This window comes from Gossypium arboreum, chromosome 5, assembly GCF_025698485.1.
Source record: "Gossypium arboreum isolate Shixiya-1 chromosome 5, ASM2569848v2, whole genome shotgun sequence".
NCBI classification, from domain to species: Eukaryota; Viridiplantae; Streptophyta; class Magnoliopsida; order Malvales; family Malvaceae; genus Gossypium; species Gossypium arboreum.
Window position 1 is genome coordinate 3455526 of NC_069074.1, and position 18713 is coordinate 3474238.

The 18713-nt window shown below is 34.7% G+C and overlaps 2 protein-coding genes and 1 non-coding gene across 4 annotated transcripts; all 3 read left to right on the top strand.

Moving 5' to 3' along the window:
- Window positions 1-11: 11 nt before the first annotated feature.
- TRNAT-AGU (transfer RNA threonine (anticodon AGU)) lies at window positions 12-85 on the top strand. The gene has a single exon. It is a non-coding gene; the product is annotated as a tRNA-Thr (tRNA).
- Window positions 86-167: 82 nt separating this feature from the next.
- Window positions 168-2052, top strand: LOC108471009 (40S ribosomal protein S12-like). 2 transcript variants are annotated; one of them, XM_017772565.2, is made up of 5 exons: window positions 168-300; window positions 407-493; window positions 1003-1291; window positions 1643-1708; window positions 1836-2052. In XM_017772565.2, the coding sequence occupies exons 2-5, from the start codon at window positions 486-488 to the stop codon at window positions 1887-1889; spliced, it is 417 nt and encodes a 138-aa protein (XP_017628054.1). In that variant the 5' UTR covers window positions 168-300; window positions 407-485; the 3' UTR covers window positions 1890-2052. The 2 variants fall into 2 exon arrangements, with proteins under 2 accessions (XP_017628054.1, XP_017628053.1); XM_017772564.2 differs by having other exon boundaries at window positions 181-300; window positions 457-493.
- A 1636-nt stretch (window positions 2053-3688) lies between these two features.
- LOC108474129 (NADP-dependent glyceraldehyde-3-phosphate dehydrogenase) lies at window positions 3689-6492 on the top strand. The gene is made up of 8 exons (XM_017776047.2): window positions 3689-4061; window positions 4364-4557; window positions 4661-4789; window positions 4893-5012; window positions 5112-5248; window positions 5324-5479; window positions 5569-6064; window positions 6158-6492. Exons 1-8 carry the CDS (start codon window positions 3917-3919, stop codon window positions 6269-6271), a joined length of 1491 nt encoding a protein of 496 aa, XP_017631536.1. The 5' UTR covers window positions 3689-3916; the 3' UTR covers window positions 6272-6492.
- The last annotated feature ends 12221 nt before the right edge of the window (window positions 6493-18713 follow it).

The following is an 18713-nucleotide window of genomic DNA, read 5'->3' on the forward strand; positions in this document are numbered from 1 at the left end:
CTGTCAATTAAGCTTTCATAGCTCAGTTGGTTAGAGCACCCGTTTAGTAAGCGGGAGGTCTTGAGTTCGACTCTCAATGAAAGCATTTGGGCTTTTTATTTTACATCCGTGGGCTTTAATATGGGCCAAGTCATTGGTCTTGGGTTGGATCATGGAAGCAATTGGTTCGTTGACGTTTAATTTCTTTCTCACCTTCTGTTTTTATTTTAACCCTAAAAACCAAAAACCCTAAACATTCCTCCGCTACCCAACAGATCAATTCGTTGAGGGCTCCCCGCTCTTCATTTTCTTTACTCTCAGGTCAGCGCCTTAATCTTCGTTTCCTCCTGCTGTTTTTCTTACATTGTCATCCAACGTTTCCTTTGATTTCTTCACCCAAAATTACTGAACGAATTTTTTTTTTTAGCTGAAATATCTGCTTGTTTGACTTCGTCTCTTTTTTTTTCCTGAAAGCAGAAGCCCCGATCCCATCTTCAACTCCAAAAATGTCGGGGTAAGTGAACTCTATAAAGATTCAAGACCATGTTTAGTAGAATGTCGGTGTTTTTTTTTTCCCCATGAAATTTGTGCAAGCTGTACTTATTGGATTTGTTTAATTACCTACGTATGGCTTCAAATTGCTCAAGTTTTCCCTACATAGACTTTGGGCTTCGTTTGCTTTTGTGCGGGATGAATTGCTATGATATCTGTGAATGCTAATATAGATTGCACAGTGTGTGTTTTTATATTGTATACTTGCTTGAGTTGTTGTTTGCTTCTTCTTTTTTTCAGTATCTGTTAGAAATACTTAGTATCTTAAGATTGTATTAACTATATGTTTCTGCATTGCTAGGAGTTGTAGATAGTATTTCAATTTTGTCCCATTTTGAGATTACATTCCTAACTCGTCAGTTTATACCCTAGCTTTTATTTCTTTGAAAGACTTTGTCTTTATCACTCTCATATCTCTCTTTATAATGTCTGCATGTATTTATTCTGTGCTCTTGCCAATGGCTTTTGCAGAGAAGAGGTTGCCGTTGCCCAACCAGAGGCACCCGCTACTCTTGGTGAGCCAATGGACATCAACACAGCCTTGCCTCTTGTGGTGAGGAAGTCCCAAGCTCATGGTGGGCTTGCTCGTGGCTTACATGAAGCTGCCAAGGCAATTGAAAAGCACAATGCACATCTTTGTGTTTTGGCCAATGACTGTGACCAACCTGATTATGTTAAGCTGGTCAAGGCACTCTGCGCTGACCATAATGTTAAGGTGCTACGTGCACCTAGTGCAAAAGCTCTTGGCGAGTGGGCTGGTGTAAGTCACATTTCATTGCTCATTAAGTCACATTTCATTGCTCATTCGTGTTTAATTTATTTCCTTGCATATCTGGACATGCTGAGAGCACCAAATGATGTTCTAATATCGTGCATGTTCCCAGTATGACTTGTTCTTAGTTTAGGTGTATCTTGTGAAATTAGTATCAATTTGTTTTTCGTTAAGACTTTATTCTTAACCTATGAACTTGTGTGTTTGTATGGCATGGAACATTGAGTTATTTATCTCCTACAAATCCCTTTGACCATGTATCCCGAGTGAATGTTACTACATATTACTCTGACTCTGTCCTATAAAAAGAGACTAATTGCGCATCGCCTCTGCATGCAGTTGTGTAAGATAGATTCTGAAGGGAAAGCACGGAAAGTAGTTGGTTGCTCTTGCGTAGTTGTGAAGGTATTAGCATATACATGAAATACATATTTGCAAATTTCTATTTTAATTGTTTCATCAACCCTATATCTAGAAAATTTAGAAAGGATTTATGATTCTTGGGATGATTTTATTATTCTTTTTCCTGCAGGATTACGGTGAACAACACGAGGGTGTCGAAGTTGTTCAGCAGCACAAGGATTAAGTAAAGAGGATGGTTTCTTTGGTAGAATCAGAGTTTAATTTTGGCCATTCATGATATTTGCTTAAGTAATTTTGTTTTTTCAAAGGCAGAACTGCTTGGTGTTTCTTATGTATGCTACCTTTCTCATTTTAAATTACTGGCAAACCATTTGGAAATCCAACAATTTTTATCTCTTGTTTCTGTTTGTTTGTCTTTTTTTTTTTCACCTGTCTCTCGAACAGTTATTTATTTATCTATTTGGGGGTTCAATTCTCTCAAACGTATATGAGTTAGGTTTTCTTTGGGCCTAACTAAGTTCGATGCAAGATGTCTCATGTTGTTCTCCAATACAATCAGGGTGGACTAATTATGGATATAAATTGTCTTGTTTTCGCTGGCTTAATTAGGTTTGAGTAAATTCATTATTTATTTAGTAAAAAATGAAATTGATTTTCATGTTTTGAGCTAGATAATTTGTTTACAACTTTGAATTCATATTGAAGTTTCGTTACAAATAAAAAAGGAAAGTCTGATTTGACAGCTTAAGTTGTAAGGGGTCAGTTTGATAATTAACTAAATTTTAGGGTCTATTTAATAAATCATTGAAAATTTTTAACATGACAATTTCAATAAAAAATGTACTGAATTTCGGGCATGTGAGGAGTACAAATACCATACTTAAACCCAAATAGTCAATTTTATTCATTCACATCATATAATCTCTAAATTCTTTTATGCTGCTTGAAGTTATTGCCATAGCATTAAGTAAAAGCTTGGTGCGGGCACCAAATTGTGGGCTTTTTTAGACAGGCCAGCTCCATGAGTATGATTGGATTAGTGAGAGTGGGTGAATTGGCTTTTATTAGAATGGTCAGGTCTTGTGGTCCATCTGCTACCTACTCTGTTTTTGTGGCTTGTGTAGTAAGTTGATCCTACACCAGACACCCAACATGGTTTCTCAACCACTACTACCCTGATTTAAAATTTCAAGCCTCTGTGCTTCTTGTTCCAGCTACCTTTCCCCATGATTGAAGGCTAAAGCTACTCGTCTTTTCAGTTTGTTATTTGGGATTGTCTCTTTCCTTCTTTTTACTTACCTTGATTCAACAATTTAGGAAATTTCACCACCAACTGTAAAAACAAATGGCAAATACTCGTGGGGTTTCTTTAACAAGAACCAAATATGTTTTAAAAAGAACATTTATCCGCTGCAAATACTGTGTTTTAAATACCGTTGAACACCAAACTGAGGGTTGGGGCAACTTGGTTGAACACAGTATAGTTTATGCTTATGATTCAACTGAATCTTTTAGTAACAAATCCTGAAGGAGAGAGATTTAAAAGTATCAGCAAATCGACATAACCTTTCCATCATTTTATAAATAAGAAAGGAAATCTTTTCAGTAATCCAATTTGGACCAACTCTTCTATGATAATATCATGTTTTGAGTGTTACTAACTCAATTTTGTACCATTGGATATTATTTTACAGCTTCATCATCAAGTCATTATACCATATCTGATTCAGTACCAATTAATTTCCAAGTCTACATTTCTTTCCACTTCTTACATTAACTTCATTTCTTTCACTGAATTAATGATTTCATGAAGTCAAAGTCAATGTAAAACAGTTAAAGATCAATAAATTAAATGAAAGTAGTAATATCTTCAATCGTGTCTGCTATTTTTTATGCAGGGTAAAAGAGTAGCAAAAAACCAAAACAAGTTACAATTTTTAACTTGTACAAGCTATTGACTGGTCAGCAAGAGTGAAATTTCGATAAGAAAATTGTTAGAATCATTTACTCAAACTTGGCAAAATCTGAACCACCTAAACCAAACTCATTTTTTTCCATCTGCAACCAAAGGCAATGGCTGTGGCTCACCTTTTCCCTATATATGTAACCGTATGGCATCATAACCCATACCAGACACTCGTTGCCTCGTCTTCCACTCCACTCTGCGTCACTTAGTTTCTTTGTTTTTTGCTCTTGGAGTGAGGAAATCCATAGGAAACAAGTAGGTTTCATCTCTTTTTAATTTTCATAATGGCAGGGACTGGAGTGTTTTCAGACATATTGGATGGAGATGTTTACAAGTACTATGCTGATGGTGAATGGAAGAAGTCTTCTTCTGGAAAAACTGTTGCAATTATCAACCCCAGCACCAGAAAAACTCAGTATAAGGTTCAAGGTTGGCCTGCTAAACTTGTAAAACCACAGTTTATTTTGCTAATCATGTAAACCATATATGCATGCTTTTGTTTTTCCCATCAAATCTTGTCTTTTTTGTGTGGAAATATTGAGGTGTTGTTCTTGATTCCTTATGAAGCTGTGTTTGTTTTCGTGGTGATCTAGATTAATCAAGGTGCCTTTGAGACCATACTTAACTATAGCCCAAATAGTTGAATTAGGGGCTGAAATTATATTAATGGCTAGTTTGTGCGTCTTGGTAAAATGATGCCTGAGGTGATTTTATTGTGGTGCTGCAAACAGCTTGTACACAAGAAGAGGTGAACAAGGTTATGGAATCAGCAAAAACTGCACAAAAATCATGGGCTAAGACTCCACTTTGGAAGAGAGCTGAGCTCCTTCATAAAGCTGCTGCTATCCTAAAGGAGCATAAAGCACCGATTGCTGAATGCCTGGTTAAAGAAATTGCAAAACCAGCCAAAGATGCCATTACCGAGGTATATAATAATCTGCTCCAACTTTTTTCGTGCAATTGTTTAATTCAGAACTGAACAACAACTCATCTCAAGGAAAACTGGTTTTTGATATAATTCCATGAAGGTTGTGAGGTCCGGGGATCTTATTTCTTACACTGCTGAAGAAGGGGTAAGGATTCTTGGTGAAGGGAAATTCTTGGTATCTGATAGTTTTCCTGGAAATCAGAGAACCAAATATTGCCTCACGTCCAAGGTAATGTTTCATTCATTTGCTTCAGCATATGAAAAATTATATACAGAATCCTGTCAAAACAATCTGTTGTTCATGATTTATAGCTGCAACTCAATGTATACAGATTCCGCTTGGAGTGATTCTGGCCATTCCACCATTCAATTATCCAGTTAACCTGGCTGTTTCAAAAATCGCACCGGCTTTAATTGCTGGAAACTCCCTTGTACTCAAGCCACCGACACAGGTACTTTTTACATGCATTCATGCTGATAACACATTTTGTCGAAACATATAATGTGGTCGAATTTGATAGTGTGTCCTAAAATTAGTAATCTTCTTACAGGGTGCTGTTTCTGCTCTTCATATGGTACACTGCTTTCATTTGGCTGGTTTTCCCAAAGGGCTAATTAGCTGTGTGACAGGGAAAGGCTCCGAGATCGGGGACTTCCTCACCATGCATCCTGGAGTTAACTGTATAAGGTAGTTCCATGCCATAGTGGACACTTCATTTGCTATGACAATACAGTGTCTAACTTGCATTCCCTTTTTCCTCAGCTTCACTGGTGGAGATACCGGCATTACGATCTCAAAGAAGGCAGGAATGATCCCTCTGCAGATGGAATTGGGAGGAAAAGATGCATGTATCGTACTCGAGGATGCCGACTTGGATTTGGTTGCTGCAAACATAATAAAAGGAGGATTTTCTTACAGGTAAAAAAATAAGACTTGCTTGTTCTCACTTCTACTAGACATTTAACATGGTGTTTAACTCTTTTTTGCTTGTACAACTACTACCACAGTGGTCAAAGATGCACGGCTGTCAAGGTTGTGTTAGTGATGGAATCTGTTGCTGATGTTCTGGTGGAGAAGTTGAAGGCAAAAGTGGTGAAATTAACGGTTGGGGCACCGGAGGATGACTGCGATATCACTCCTGTTGTGTCGGAGTCGTCGGCTAATTTCATCGAAGGACTGGTGAAAGATGCCAAAGAGAAAGGAGCTACATTTTGTCAAGAGTACAAGAGAGATGGCAATCTTATATGGCCATTGTTGTTAGACAATGTTCGACCCGATATGAGGATCGCATGGGAGGAACCGTTTGGTCCGGTTTTACCGGTTATAAGGATCAACTCCATTGAGGAAGGTATCCACCACTGCAATGCTAGCAACTTTGGACTCCAAGGATGTGTCTTCACAAAGGATGTCAATAAAGCAATATTGATTAGTGATGCAATGGAGACGGGTACGGTTCAGATAAATTCTGCACCAGCTCGTGGACCAGATCATTTCCCATTTCAGGTAAACAAAATCTATATTGCATGTCCCAAATTGGATTACTTTCTTGTTATATCAGCAGCATTGTAAAATTATTGAGAACTGGGTTGCAAACAGGGTTTGAAAGACAGTGGAATAGGATCACAGGGGGTTACCAACAGCATTAACATGATGACAAAGATCAAGAGCACAGTTATCAACTTACCAACCCCGTCTTACACCATGGGTTAGGCATTTCATAAATATCAGAATAACAACCAGGGTTATCTTAGTTAAGATAGTGTTTGTGTTTTAGAGCTTATTTCCATATGATGTTTAGTGAAAAAGGATAAAAAATGGAGACAAGCAAATAAGGAAGGCAGTTACATATGCATAATATATTGTCTCTGTTATCGAATGTATCAGAGTTTCTTCGAGTGATGTTTTGAAGACTTAGCAGAGCTTTTAATGAACATTGATTTCTGGGTTTAGCCTATCCAGTTTAAGCCCAAAAATAATCATCAAAACTGACAGAATTGGGGCTAAAACCAGACAAGTGCCACTTATGGGTTTGGGTTCAAAGTTGAAGGATTTCTTAAAATAAAACCCAGGCCCATTTTATATGGTATAATTTACTCTTTTTTTGTTCTCTGCTACTGTATGGTATAATATATAATTAGCATACACACATGATAGAATTAAGGAAAATTTATGTTTCCTAAAATTAATAAACTGTTAATAAAAATTTTACTTCCACAAAAAAGAAATTAAGAAAAAAAAAGATAAATGTTGTTAGATTATATATATAAACACTTGAATCTCCATGTATGAAAAGGAAAATCAAATGATTAGTGTCTCTCGAAGCTTAATTACCCAATATAGACCATCTCACTTTCTTAGTATAGTAACATTATATTGTTTCATGAATAAGAATAAATTTATATATAATATTAGTATTGAAAATGTATATATAATCATTTTGTTCATACCAAAATTTCTCATTTTTATCAAATTAAAATAGCTATTTTATTACGGAGAGCGATCTACTTGTACAGGGTATAAAATTGAAGTAATTTTATACACATCTGTAATTACAATAAATTACAACCTTAAACCTCATGTTGTAATTTATTAATCGGATATTTTCCTTCTCCAAAAACAAAATCACAATTATAAAAAAAAAATACAAACTTAAATGTATATATTAAAGGAGGCAAAGCTAAAAAAAAGGAAATTACATGCATTGATAACTATCATAACGCCGCCTAACTTATCACAACTACAGTAAAACTGTCATTTTATTGATGGACGAAATCTGTTTATCAAAGCATCAAAGTCCGTCACTATAAGTATAAAAGTAGGAATAACCGTCGCTATAGGGGTATGTCTTGGAACCCTATGCCCTCTGTTGGTTCGTTAGTACACTTCTGTTGGATGATAACTTTTCAACTAGACTTTTACTACGGTTCTTTCTGGCGGTACATTTTATGGGCTACAGTGACGGATTTAAAATGACTTCCGTAAGTAAATGTAAATTACCCAAAAATTAAATCTGTCAGCCAAAGCTGATGAGAATAATATCAAATTAAAGTTACCACATTTTCAGAATTCAATTTAATTTTATCATAATAGTGGTTATTGAAAATTTAGTAAATGTGAAATATAATTAAAACCACTTATATAAGCGAAAAAATGGTTTTATATAATTAATAAAGTTACGAATCATCAAAATTGTATGTGATCTATTTTATTAAAAAAAATTATACATAATTTAAAATTTTAGTGGAAATCAAATATGTTATGAATCGTAAAAAGTTGAAGCAGAATAAATTTGTCCATTGCTAAGATAAATGCAATCGATGGAGCACAAATCCAAGGTTACCAAACTTAACCACATTTCCATTCCTTATCAAGCGGCACTTAACTCATTACCACGTATAAGAAAATATTTTGCACAAAATCTTGCATTACAAAAAGCCACTAAAACTTTAAATTTAATGAGGTCTTTCCAAGAAGGTCACATACAAAATCATCTTTAGTTATCCCCAAACCATCCACCTTTACACATCTAAGCAGAAGCATAAAACAAAAAGAAAACCCAAAGATGAGAGGTCCAACTCAAAAATCCAAAACCCAAAAGCACCCTAAGAAAGAAGCAAAATTCATGAACGTGCATCAATCTTTAACAATATAAAAACATTAAATTCAATATAAAAGAGAACCCATATACTAAAACCAATAAAAAAAACCTCAAATCAGACCCAAATTAGTAGGCAATAACAATTAACTTGAAGAACAAAGTAGCAAATTTAGAAAAAAAGTAATAAAAAGGAGGAATTGAATTGGTGGAATATTCACATTTCCATTTTCCATATTTAAAATGTTTGAGAGTACTTGATGTGCTTTAAGGCTGATTTCTTGTGTGATGTAATTATTTTTATATAAGATTGAGTTATCTTATTAGCAAAGAAAAAAGAATCAAAATAATTACTTTTTGTCTTAAAAATAAATTAGAGAAAGAGAAGAAAAATTCGCCCCGCACCCTTAAATGAAAATTTTTCATTTAGCCCTTAAATTTTTTATTTTTTATATTAGTAAAAGTAAAATTTTACTTTGGCCCTCTTAAAAATGATAAAAATTTAATTTATTCCTTTAAAAATTATAAAAATATAAACTATTAAAATAATGAAATTATATTTTTATTAAATAATTTAATTTCTACCTCCTAAAAAATTTTCACTTTCCGGTAAACCATCACTAGAAGAAGGGGATCTAAAGGGAAGCTGATTGCTTATGTGCTTAAAATATGGGTGGTTTTCAAACTATAAAACCCTACACAGTCAAGCAAGCCTTTATCCAATAGTATATGTGAAATGTAACCGAGTCCTTAAAGCACACAACTATCTGTATTTTGCAATCCACTTTTTGGGATCAACGAGACTTCATCAGCCAACACTGAGCAGAACAGGAAAGAAGCAACAACAGCAGGCCAAGTAGGAAAGTTAGCTACAGATTAAAACCCCAACCTACACCTAATTGCTAATTAGTTGAAGATGTACGGAAATTAAGAGAAAGCACAATCCCACTTCTTATTGTTGAAAAAGACTCGAACTTCTTACTGTTTTTAATAGCAAAACAAAAACATTTAAGATTGTGCAGCAGTGATTTTAAGGATAAAAATCCAAAGCCGATATGGTGAAATTCCCTATGAGTTACTACATGGATTCAAAAATCACATACTCCTCTTTGTTCTTTCCTTTAAAGGTTTCCCCAAATAATGTTTACTATAAATCACAAAAACTGAAGAATAAAGTCAGTTTGTTCAGAGTAATCTAGTGTTGAAATATCAAATATATTACGCAACTCAGTTGAATTTGGCATAAAGTTGTCGTTTTGAATGATTGATTGAACGTAAATGGAACTGGAATTTTCTTTTTTCCAAGTATGAAAGTTTTGATGTTTCATCCCTCACCTCATATGCCTATATACCTCGTTAATTATGGCTTCAATTTTCTTTCATTTACGAGTAAAAGTATAAATTATTATTAGTTGATTAACTATAAAAGTGGAATATATTCACCATCTCATTTAAAACAATTTAATAAAACTCAACAGCTGAGTCATCAAAATTCCAGCACCTCAAAACTTGTAGACATTCTTAGCTATTTATAACTTCATTTACCAAAATAAGCAAATTCAAAAGCCTAGTATATTATCATAAACATTATTACAAAAAATTCAAGGCACCCATTAACGTGTGACATCAGCAATGTAGATTGATGGGTTTTTCTTTTTTGTTCATTACAATGGGTTTTCTTCTTCTTTTTTTTTTATCAAACAGCCATATTATTCCATCACGATATGCTTTTTAAAACAACATCATTTGTATTATAATCAACTTGTTGCCTTTGCACCTCATCTTTATTCTATTCATTGTTGCAAAACAAAATTAAAAGCTTAATTGCTAACTTTCTTGGTAAATGAAAAAAAAATCACTGTTAAATATATTTACAATGATAAATCCAGTAATTCATATTGGAAACTATTATATATATAATTAAATTGGGTAGGGTAGATAAAATGTGTAGATTTGTGGGTGGGTAAATTTGAAGTGTAAAAGTGAGCCAAATTAACCGAGGAAAAGTGGGATATGATTGGTACAAAAGACAAAGACATTTTACCTACAAATCCAAAATTCCATTTTTTTAACACAGACAAGTGAAAGTCAAAATCTAAGAATAATATTTTAAAAATTGAATGTAACGTCCCTTACTTGAGACCGTTGCCGGAGTCGAGCACAAGGCACTACTAAACTTATTTGAGCACTTAACCAAATTCAGATAATTTATATCATACTTTTCAGACAAGCTGTCCAACTGCGTCATAGTTGCTAAATAATTCATATCTCGAGTTATAAAACTCGAAATCCAAAACCGTAAATTTTCCCCGAATTTATACTCATATATCTACTTACAAATTTTTTTATATAGTTTTTGGTTGGTCCAATTAGTACAGTTTATTAGTTAAATCCTCCCCTCTTTCAGGGTTTGGCTACTTTGACCCCTGTGCACTACGAACCAAAATTTCTCTTGTACAAAATTCAAATAACCATGCCGTTTGTTTCTCTTAAAAATATACCCAATGAAGAATCCATACATATACAGTATGACTCATAATTATTTTTGTGCAATTTTTAATGATTTTCTAAAATCAGAACAGGGGAACTCGAAGTCATTCAGACTCTGTCTCACCACAATTTAAATATCTCATAACATAAAATCCAATTGCATGCACCGTTTCCTCTATATGAAACTAGACTCATTAGGCTTTAATCTCATTTTTTTCTCAGCCCTTAACTCAATTTCCACAATTTATGGTGAATTTTCAAAGTCAAACTACTGCTACCTACCAAAAACTGTTTTAGTACAAATATTGTTAACTAGTTTATAACATCTTTACTTCAATTCATTCAAACTCTATACATGCCATATAAATCTTTAAACATAAAACAAAAACTACCGGAATTGATCTGAATAGTGTGCCCTGTTGTGTTGATCCGATCTACCAACTTCTCTTTAATTCAATCTACAAAAAAAATTATCAAACACACACAAATAAGCTTATTGAAGCTTAGTAAGCTCATAGGCATAAAAACACAAATCATATCAAATATTGTACACAATCATATATCTATTAGTTTAACTATTTCATCCTCCAAATCACAATTTCATTAATAACTCATTGGAATAATTTCCATATGGCTACTCACAATTTAACTCCCTTAGGCCCATTTCTCATTTACTTCATTGTCAAATTAGGGAACAATAAGGGAATTGAGTGCTTCATTATCACATTACCATAGTAAACTATGGACTTTCACATTGTTACGCATCACACACCGAAGCCATAGCCTTGCCATGGTCTTACACGGTTCGCATATCATACCGAAGCCATATCCTAGACATGGTCTTATACGGAATTACGGAATCACATTATCACATTATACCGATGCCATAGCCCAGCTATGGTCTTATACGGAGTCACATTATCACATTACACCGATGCCATAGCCCAGCTATGGTCTTAATCGGGCGCACTTATCACATATTTTTCGTCAATTCATCAGGGTCACAGAATAGAAGCACTCAAATCCATTGTTCCTACTAATTTGTACTTTTAATTACACATTGTTTATTAGTTAATGCAAATTGATAGTATTCATCAACAATAAAATACTTTAACAATCATAAGATTTTCATATCAAAACATTGAACTTTGCCATATGAACTTACCTGGACTAATTTGCAAAAGTCGTAGAAATTCAGGGACTATTCTTGAATTTTCTCCTTTCCACGATTCAATTCGTTTTCTTGATATGATGTAAAATATGAAAAACCAGCTTTCTCCAGACCTTCTATGGCGTTTTGGCTGATAAAATATGAAAAGATCTCTAGATTCTTCAATTTTATTCTTATTTTATATGTTAAAGTTGTAAAATTTCCAATTTTGCCCTTATTTCCCTTATTTTTCTGCTGATTTTCTTGCCTTTGCCGTCCAGCCTATTCACTTTTAGGCTTAATTTCCCTTTAAATCTTCCTTCTTTTAACACTTGAGCTATTTAATCCTTTTAGAAAAATTTATTTTTATTACAATTTAGTCCTTTTTATTTAATTGACTACCTAATCGTTAAAATTTCTCAACCAAACTTTAATACTAGCTAAATGAAACTTCATAAATATTTATAAAAATATTTTATAGCTTGATTTTCAAATTCGAGGTCTCGATACCTCGTTTTTGACCCGTTTGACCTAATAAATTCTTTTAATTCACTAATTTCACCATTTCACAAATTCTTCTAAATTCTTACTTGACTCATAAATATTAAATTACTATCTTGTTCAATCTTATTTGTCGGATTTAGTGAACTCAAATCACCATTTCCGACACCACTGAAAATTAGGCCGTTACAACTCTCCCCCCTTAGGAAATTTCGTCCTCGAAATTTCGTACCTGAAAATAAATGCGGATATTGTGATCTCATAGATTCTTCCGTTTCCCAGGTTGCCTCCTCCAATCCATGTCGATGCCATAACACTTTTACTAACGGTACTCATTTATTCCGTAGTTCTTTAACTTCTCGAGCTAATATTTTCACTCGTTCCTCCGAATAAGTCATATCTGATTGTAGCTCTATCTCAGTATGAGGAATCACATGTGAAGGGTCTGATCTATATCGTCTCAACATAGATACATGAAATACATTATGGATCTTCTCAAGTTTTGGAGGCAAGGCCAATCTATAAGCTACCGGACCGATCCTCTCAATGATTTTGTATGGTCCGATAAATCGTGGACTAAGCTTTCCTTTTCTACCAAACCGTAAAACTTTCTTCCACGGAGAAACTTTCAAGAACACACGATTACCCACATTGAACTCTATATCTCTTCTTTTCAAATCTGCATACGACTTTTGACGATCGGAAGCAGCTTTCAAACTTTCTCGAATAATCTGAACTTTCTCTTCAGTTTCCCGAGTTAAATCCACTCCGATTAATTTCGATTCACTTAATTCGACCAATACAACGGGTTCGCACTTCCTTCCATCTGAGCTTCAAACGGTGCCATTTTGATACTAGCTTGATAAGCTGTTATTATAAGCAAATTCAATTAAAGGTAAGTACCTTTCCCACCGCCATGAACTCGAGTATACTGACACCTTAACATATCTTTCAAAATCAATCACTCGCTCGATTGTCCATCATGCGAGGGTGAAAAGTCGTACTAAATTTTAACTTAGTACCTAAAGCTTCCTGTAGTTTATTCCAAAATCTCAAGTAAACTTGGATCTCGATCGAAATAATTGATGTCGGCACCCATGTAATCTCACAATTTCGACACATATAATTCCGCTAACTTATCAAGTGAAAAATGCATTACGATCGGAATAAAATGCGCCGATTTAGTTAATCATCTACTATCACCCAAATTGAATCTTTTTCTTGAGTCACCGGCAATCCGGATACAAAATCCATCGTCACATGTTCCCACTTCCATTCGGAATCATTACGGGTTGTAACAAACTTGTAGGCACTTGATGTTCAACTTTTACTGTTGATGATTAAACATTTTGCCACAAATTCACAAATTTCCGTTTCATACCGAGCCACCAATACAATTTTTTTCAAATCACAATACATCTTCGTACTACCCGGATGAATTGAGTACATACTACTATGAGCCTCTGATAAGATATCCTTCTTCAATTCTAGATTATTCGGGACACAAATTCTATTACGATGGTATAACATACCACTATTATCAATAGAGTAATCTAAGTTCAAATTATCCCGAACCATTTGTCGTTTCAACACCAACTTCGGATCTTCATCTTGCAATTCCCAAATTCGTTGAAAGAATACTGGTTTTGTCTTTAATTCAGCTAATATAGAACCATTTTCATTAACAGACAAATGAGCATTTAACGCCCGAAGAGCAAATAATGATGATTTCCGACTAAGTGCATCTGCCACTACATTTGCCTTACCCGGATGATAATCAATGATAAGATCGTAATCTTTCAACAGCTCTAACCATCGCCTCTGTCTCAAATTCAACTCTTTCTGTGACATTAAATATTTCAAACTTTTATGGTCTGTATACACATAACATTTCTCTCCATATAGGTAGTGTCTCCAAATTTTTAAAGCAAATACTATGGCAACTAATTCAAGATCATGTGTAGGGTAGTTCCTCTCATGTGGTTTCAACTGTCGAGAAGCATATGATACAACTTTTCCTGACTGCATCAATACACAACCTAAACCATTCAGAGACGCATCACTATATACTACATATGGCACACCTGATTCAGGCTGAGTTAACACTGAAGCCTCTGTCAACATTTTCTTTAATTGATCAAAACTTCGTTGGCACTCATCAGACCATACAAACTCAACATTCTTCTGTAATAATTTAGTTATCGATGAAGCAATCAGTGAAAAATCTTTCACAAATCGACGATAGTAACCAACTAATCCAAGGAAACTTCGCACTTCTGTAACATTCTTTGGAGTTTTCCAATTAATCACCGCTGACACCTTACTCGGATTTACCCGTATACCATCAACTGACACAATGTGACCCAAGAATCCCACTTCATGAAGCCAAAATTCACATTTACTAAATTTTGCATATAACTGTTTTTCCCTTAATATTTGTAGTACAATTCTCAAGTGCTGAGCATGCTCGGATTCTGTCTTTGAATAGATCAGTATATCGTCAATAAACACAACCACAAATCTATCCAGGTAAGACTGGAAATTTTGATTCATTAAATCCATAAAAGCAGCAGGAGCATTTGTCAAACCGAATGGCATAACTAAGAACTCATAATGACTATACCGAGTTCTAAAAGCTATTTTCGGTACATCACATTCCTTTACCTTTAACTGATAATACCCAGATCTGAGATCTATTTTTGAAAACACTGTAGCATCCTTAAGCTGATCGAATAAATCATCAATACGAGGTAAAGGATATTTATTTTTAATCGTTACCTTATTCAGCTGCCTGTAATCTATGCACAGCCTCAATGAACCATCCTTCTTTTTCACAAATAAGACAGGTGCACCCTATGGTGACATACTCGGTCTGATAAACCCTTTGTCTAACAGTTCTTGCAACTGCACTTTTAGCTCTCTTAATTCTGCTGGAGCCATTCTATACGGTGTCACTGATATGGGAGCTGTTCTCGGAAGCACATCTATCACGAACTCAACTTCTCTATCGGGTGGTAAACCTGGTAATTCTTCAGGAAATACATCCATGAATTCATTTACAACAGATAGTTGCTTTAACTTTGATTTAGAACTTCGAGTATCAAGAATATAGGCTAAATAAGCCTCATTTCCTTTACGCAACAATTTCTGAACAGACATAAAGGAAATCATTCTAACCATGTCATCCAAATTTCCAGACTCAACCAAAATAATATCTCCTGTTTGACATTTCAAGCTAATTCATTTTTCTCGACAATTCACTATCGCGTCATGTTTCATTAACCAGTCCATGTCCAAGACAATATCAAATTCACGAAAGGGTAGCAGCATCAAATCAGCGGGGAAATCACAGCCCTTAACTTTCAGTGGACAGTTATGACATATTAAATTAACTACCACACTTTGACCTAACGGATTTGTAACTTGTACATCATAATCAGTAGGCTCAACAAATAAATTCTTTTCAGATGCTAACATAGTGCAAATATATGAATGAGTAGACCCAGGGTCTATTAAAGCATACACAGGAACATCATAAAGATAGAAAGTACCAGCAATTACATCTGGAGCTGTTGCTTATTCTCTTACTCGAATGGCATAAGTACGAGTAGGAGCCCTAACTTCTGATCGGCTAGCAGTATCTTTCATACCCGAACGAGTAGCCCTCAGAGCCTTCGCTTTCGACGAGGCGTCTTCCTTTTTGAGGAAGAATTTTCTGTTTCTCCCTATGTTCCACTTCTTCTACTTGTAATTGGGGACAATCACGAATAAAGTGATCAGTGGCCCCACATTGATAACAAGCCCCTAACTTACTTCTACATTCACCGGGGTGACTTCTTCCACAATGTTGACACTTAGGCCTTTGGGTATTTTGTACACTACCCACACTAACAGCAGGTCTGTCAGATGCTTTGTAATCAGATTGTCTTGGCCTACTTTTTCCTGATCTTTCCGGTACTGAAGTGGCTCGACTGAATTCCTCTTTAGATTTCTTCACTGGTAAAGCTGAAAATGACTTAGATGCACTTCTTTTGAAAGATTCTTTACTTCTTCTATCTCGTTGCATCTTTTTATTATATACTTCTTCAAGCTTCTGAGCACGATCTGATAGAACAACAAATTCTCGTATCTCAATGCCCCCTATCATCATTTTAACCTCATCATTAAGCCCTTCTTCAAATCTGATACACATTTCTTCTTCAGTGGGTACTATATCTCGAGCATATTTGCTCAGATAAACAAATTCTCTTTCATATTCAACCACTAACTTGTTTCCACATGCATAAGTCGAGAAATTCTCTTTTCTTCTTATCCGGATATCTTTTACCGACATATTTCTTCTTAAATTCATTTTAAAAAATTCCAAGTGATCTTCTCGGTAATTTTTAACAACTTCTATTGTTTCCCACCGGTTATATGCTTCTTCTTTCAATAATGACACGGCACATATTAAGTAATCATCTGGTGAGCACGCCATTTGCTTAAAACCCTCATTATACTTTGTAACTAATATTCGGTTTAACGGGTCATCATCTGTTCTTCCCGAAATTCTTCAAATTTCATGTTTTTGAGCTTTTCAAATGGAGAACGTTTGCAGATTCGGTTGTCGGAGGAGGTGGAGGAGCAACCGGGGTACTACTGAGATGTTGAGATAAGGGGAAGAGGTTGCGGAATCTCATTTCTTTCTCGCACATTCTCATTATACCACTGATTCATGAATCCATAAATCATATTTTTGAGTTCTTGTTCTCGCATCAATGAAATCGACTTCACTACTTGTTCCTTGTTCAGAGGTTTGTACTCGCTATTAACTTCTTCTTGCTCGTTTATTCGGTCTATCGACATCTTTTCAAATCGAAGATAATCTATAATAAAAACAAGGATTAGATCGGATCATGCACACACATTATCACGATTTATATGGCATGTAATTCTAGACACTTTTCACATCATACATATTCCGAGAATCGCTAAACCAAGCTCGATACCAATAAATGTAACGCCCTTACGAGACCGCTTTGAGTCGAGCACAAGGCACTACTAAACTTATTTGAGCACTTAACCAAATTCGGATAATTTATATCATACTTTTCGGACAAGCTGTCCAACTGCGTCATAGTTGCTAAATAATTCATATCTCGAGTTATAAAACTCAAATCCAAATCCGTAAATTTTCCCCTAATTTATACTCATATATCTACTTACTAATTTTTTTATATAATTTTTGGTTGGTCCAATTAGTACATTTTATTAGTTAAATCCTCCCCTATTTTAGGGTTTGTCTACTTTAACCCCTGTGCACTACGAACCAAAATTTCTCTCTGTACAAAATTCAAATAACCATGCCGTTTGTTTCTCTTAAAAATATACCCAATGAAGAATCCATACATATATAGTATGACTCATAATTATTTTTGTGCAATTTTTAATGATTTTCTAAAATCAGAACAGGGGAACTCGAAGTCATTCAGACTCTGTCTCACCACAATTTAAATATCTCATAACATAAAATCCAATTGCATGCACCGTTTCCTCTATATGAAACTAGACTCATTAGGCTTTAATCTCATTTTTTTCTCAGCCCTTAACTCAATTTCCACAATTTATGGTGAATTTTCAAAATTAAACTACTGCTACTTACCAAAAAGTGTTTTAGTACAAATATTGTTAACTAGTTTATAACATCTTTACTTCAATTCATTCAAACTCTATACATGCCATATAAATCTTTAAACATAAAACAAAAACTACCGGAATTGATCTGAATAGTGTGCCCTGTTGTGTTGATCCGATCTACCAACTTCTCTTTAATTCAATCTACAAAAGAAATTATCAAACACACACAAATAAGCTTATTGAAGCTTAGTAAGCTCATAGGCATAAAAACACAAATCATATCAAATATTGTACACAATCATATATCTATTAGTTTAACTATTTCATCCTCCAAATCACAATTTCATTAATAACTCATTGGAATAATTTCCATATGGCTACTCACAATTTAACTCCCTTAGGCCCATTTCTCATTTACTTCATTGTCAAATTAGGGAACAATAAGGGAATTGAGTGCTTCATTATCACATTGCCATAGTAAACTATGGACTTTCACATTGTTACACATCACACACCGAAGCCATAGCCTTTCCATGGTCTTACACGGTTCGCATATCATACCGAAGCCATATCCCAGACATGGTCTTATACGGAATCACATTATCACATTATATCGATGCCATAGCTCAGCTATGGTCTTATACGGAGTCACATTATCACATTGCACCGATGCCATAGCCCAGCTATGGTCTTAATCGGGCGCACTTATCACATATTTTTCGTCAATTCATCAGGGTCACAGAATAGAAGCATTCAAATCCATTGTTCCTACTAATTTGTACTTTTAATTACACATTATT

Bases quoted from the DNA above. Each gene is read 5' to 3' on its own strand.
- LOC108471009 (XM_017772565.2), top strand. The intron at 1,292-1,642 runs GTAAGTCACATT...CTCTGCATGCAG, and splicing joins CTCTTGGCGAGTGGGCTGGT to TTGTGTAAGATAGATTCTGA. The intron at 1,709-1,835 runs GTATTAGCATAT...TTTTTCCTGCAG, and splicing joins GCTCTTGCGTAGTTGTGAAG to GATTACGGTGAACAACACGA.
- LOC108474129 (XM_017776047.2), top strand. From the start codon at position 3,917: ATGGCAGGGACTGGAGTGTTTTCAGACATATTGGATGGAGATGTTTAC. The intron at 4,558-4,660 runs GTATATAATAAT...AATTCCATGAAG, and splicing joins CCAAAGATGCCATTACCGAG to GTTGTGAGGTCCGGGGATCT. The intron at 5,013-5,111 runs GTACTTTTTACA...ATCTTCTTACAG, and splicing joins TACTCAAGCCACCGACACAG to GGTGCTGTTTCTGCTCTTCA.